Below are 2,475 nucleotides of genomic sequence, written 5' to 3'. Positions count from 1 at the left end.
TTATATACTCGGTGTCACATTTTCACCAAAAAATTTCCAAAGGGCCACTTCCATGTCTCTATTTCTCAGGCTGTAAATGACAGGATTCAGGCTTGGAAGTAACAGAGAATATAACACAGACATAAAAAGGTTCAGTGATGATGGGGATTTTGAGTTTAAACCTAAATATGCAATATATACGGGAGAGAACATGCTTACCACTGTTAGATGGGGCATGCAGGTTGAAAAGGTTTTAAATCTGCCTTGTGGAGAAGGAATTCTTAGGACAGTGGACACAATAAAAACATAGGAAGCAACCATGAAAGTAAAACATACAAAAACAAAACAAAAACTAATGATGATAAACACATATTCTAGAATTTGCTCCCCAGAACAAGCAAGTGTTAGCAAAAATCAAATGTCACAGAAAAATTGATGCACTATGTTTGGCCCATAGAAATGGACAGAACATGTGCCTGCAACATGAATGGATTCATAGACAAACCCACTGAACCATGATGCTGTCATCATCTGCATAAAGGCACCTCTATTCATGATGGTCTCATAGTGCAGAGGAAAGCAGATGGCAGCATAGCTGTCATAGGACATCACCAGAAGGAGGGCAAACTCTGTTCCAGCAAAGGAAACAACAAGGAAAACCTGTGATGCACATCCCTCGAAGGAGATGGAATGGCTGTCGGTCAGAGAGTTTATGATGGATTTGGGGACAGTGACAGAGATATAACAGATATCAATCAAAGACAATTTTTTCAGGAAAAAGTACATGGGGGTTTGGAGATGCTGGTCAATGGTTGTGAGGGTGATAATAAGGAGTTCCCCCATCAGTGCTGCCAGGTAAACCAAGGAGAAGAATGAAGCGAAAAGTTTCTGTAGCACCTGATCATCAGGGAATTCCATAAGTAAAAATCTTGTTATTAGGGTCACATTTGTTAATTTATCAGGCATGATGAATTTTTTATTTGAAAATTTTTTGAATCTTCAGAATCTGATTCTCTACATTGGTTCTGTTATTCATAGACTGCAAAATTATTCTTGGGGTAAAATATATCTTGCAAATTTCAATTTCTTCAATGCATGTAGAAAAAACATGTTAAGATCATCATTAAAGTAGATTAGAATAGTTTTTTCATGTGATAGCCTAAATTTATGCATAAAATAGACAAATAGTATGTTACATATTTATTTTACTTTGCTGGAATAGGTTAAAAAGCAGCAGGGAAATTTCAAATAAAATAGAATAATTTGTTTAGATATTCTCAGAAATTTGCTTTAGTTCAATGTGAATTGTGTTCTTGGTATATTAGTTTTTTTTTACTGTTTCAAGATTTTATTTAAATTCTAGTTAGTTAATACATAGTGTCATATTAGTTTCAGGAGTAGAATTTTTCACTTTCATACAATGCCCAATTCTTATCCTAACAATTGCCTTCCTTAATACTCATCACCCGTTGAGCATCTTTCCTCACCCACCTCCCCTCCCGCACCCTCAGTTTGTTTTCCATAGTTTAAAGTCTCTAATGGTTTTGAAGACTCAGCATGAATAACAGGGAGAGTTTTTTTCTCTTTAGTATAGGTAAATGAGAAGGAAGAGATGGGTGGAACTAAAAATTTTCTTTGTATTTTTTCCTGTACCAATATGAGAATGATATACAACTTCAACGTAATCAAGGTTAAAATACAATCGCTGGTATTCATATGAAGCCTTTAAGAAGATAATATATGAACTTTATTTTAAAAGTCAATAAAATCTTAGAAGAATTTATACATTACTTATTATGATTTAGTAGGTTTCCTTTGATAAGGTTACATATGTACTATGCAACTAATAATCAAAACTAAAATGCCTATTTTTAAATTAATCAAAATTAAAATACCTTATTTTCCTAAAGGAAGGTGTAATGCAAGAAGGTGAAGTAAATTTACTTCCTTAAACATGTCAGGAGAGCTGGAATAACACGGGGAAGCTTTTAGTAGATGCATAGAAGTTTGCAAGAAATTCATTTACCTAATATAAACCATTTTCCTAATTTTAGGAGGGATTCTGTTATTTAAAACACTCTGAAACTTAATAAAAATGAGATGAATAAAGGACACATTCTCACATAAGAAGAAAAGTTGAAAGGCTTGAGCTTTTGTCCAACAGGATAAAGATTCCTCTTTAAACATTGCTATCGGCCTGGTTTCCAGTGTGATGCTGAATGAGTCTTCTCTCCACTGGAAAGCAGTTTGAAAGAGTCATTACATGGGTCTTGCATTTTGTGCATGTTTACAATTGACTAATTAGAATGAGAGCTAATCAACTGCATTAATTCTGAATTCTGATGCTATCTTATGGTGTCATCACAGACAACACGAAATTTGAAGTGTGAAGAATTAGATCCACATTGGATAGATTTTATATCTATCTATCTATCTATCTATCTATCTATCTATCTATAGTTTTTTAACCAGTAGGGTTACCTACCATGAGACCTA

The 2,475-nt window shown here is 34.0% G+C and overlaps 1 protein-coding gene across 1 annotated transcript; it reads right to left on the bottom strand.

Moving 5' to 3' along the window:
• LOC132027701 (olfactory receptor 14A16-like) lies at positions 1-945 on the bottom strand. The gene is given in 1 exon segment (XM_059416449.1): positions 1-945. A coding segment is annotated over 1 exon segment (945 nt).
• Between the last annotated feature and the right edge of the window lie 1,530 nt (positions 946-2,475).

This window comes from Mustela nigripes, chromosome 12 (genome assembly GCF_022355385.1).
Source record: "Mustela nigripes isolate SB6536 chromosome 12, MUSNIG.SB6536, whole genome shotgun sequence".
Lineage (NCBI taxonomy): Eukaryota > Metazoa > Chordata > Mammalia > Carnivora > Mustelidae > Mustela > Mustela nigripes.
This window is presented reverse-complemented; position numbering and strand designations above follow the sequence as displayed.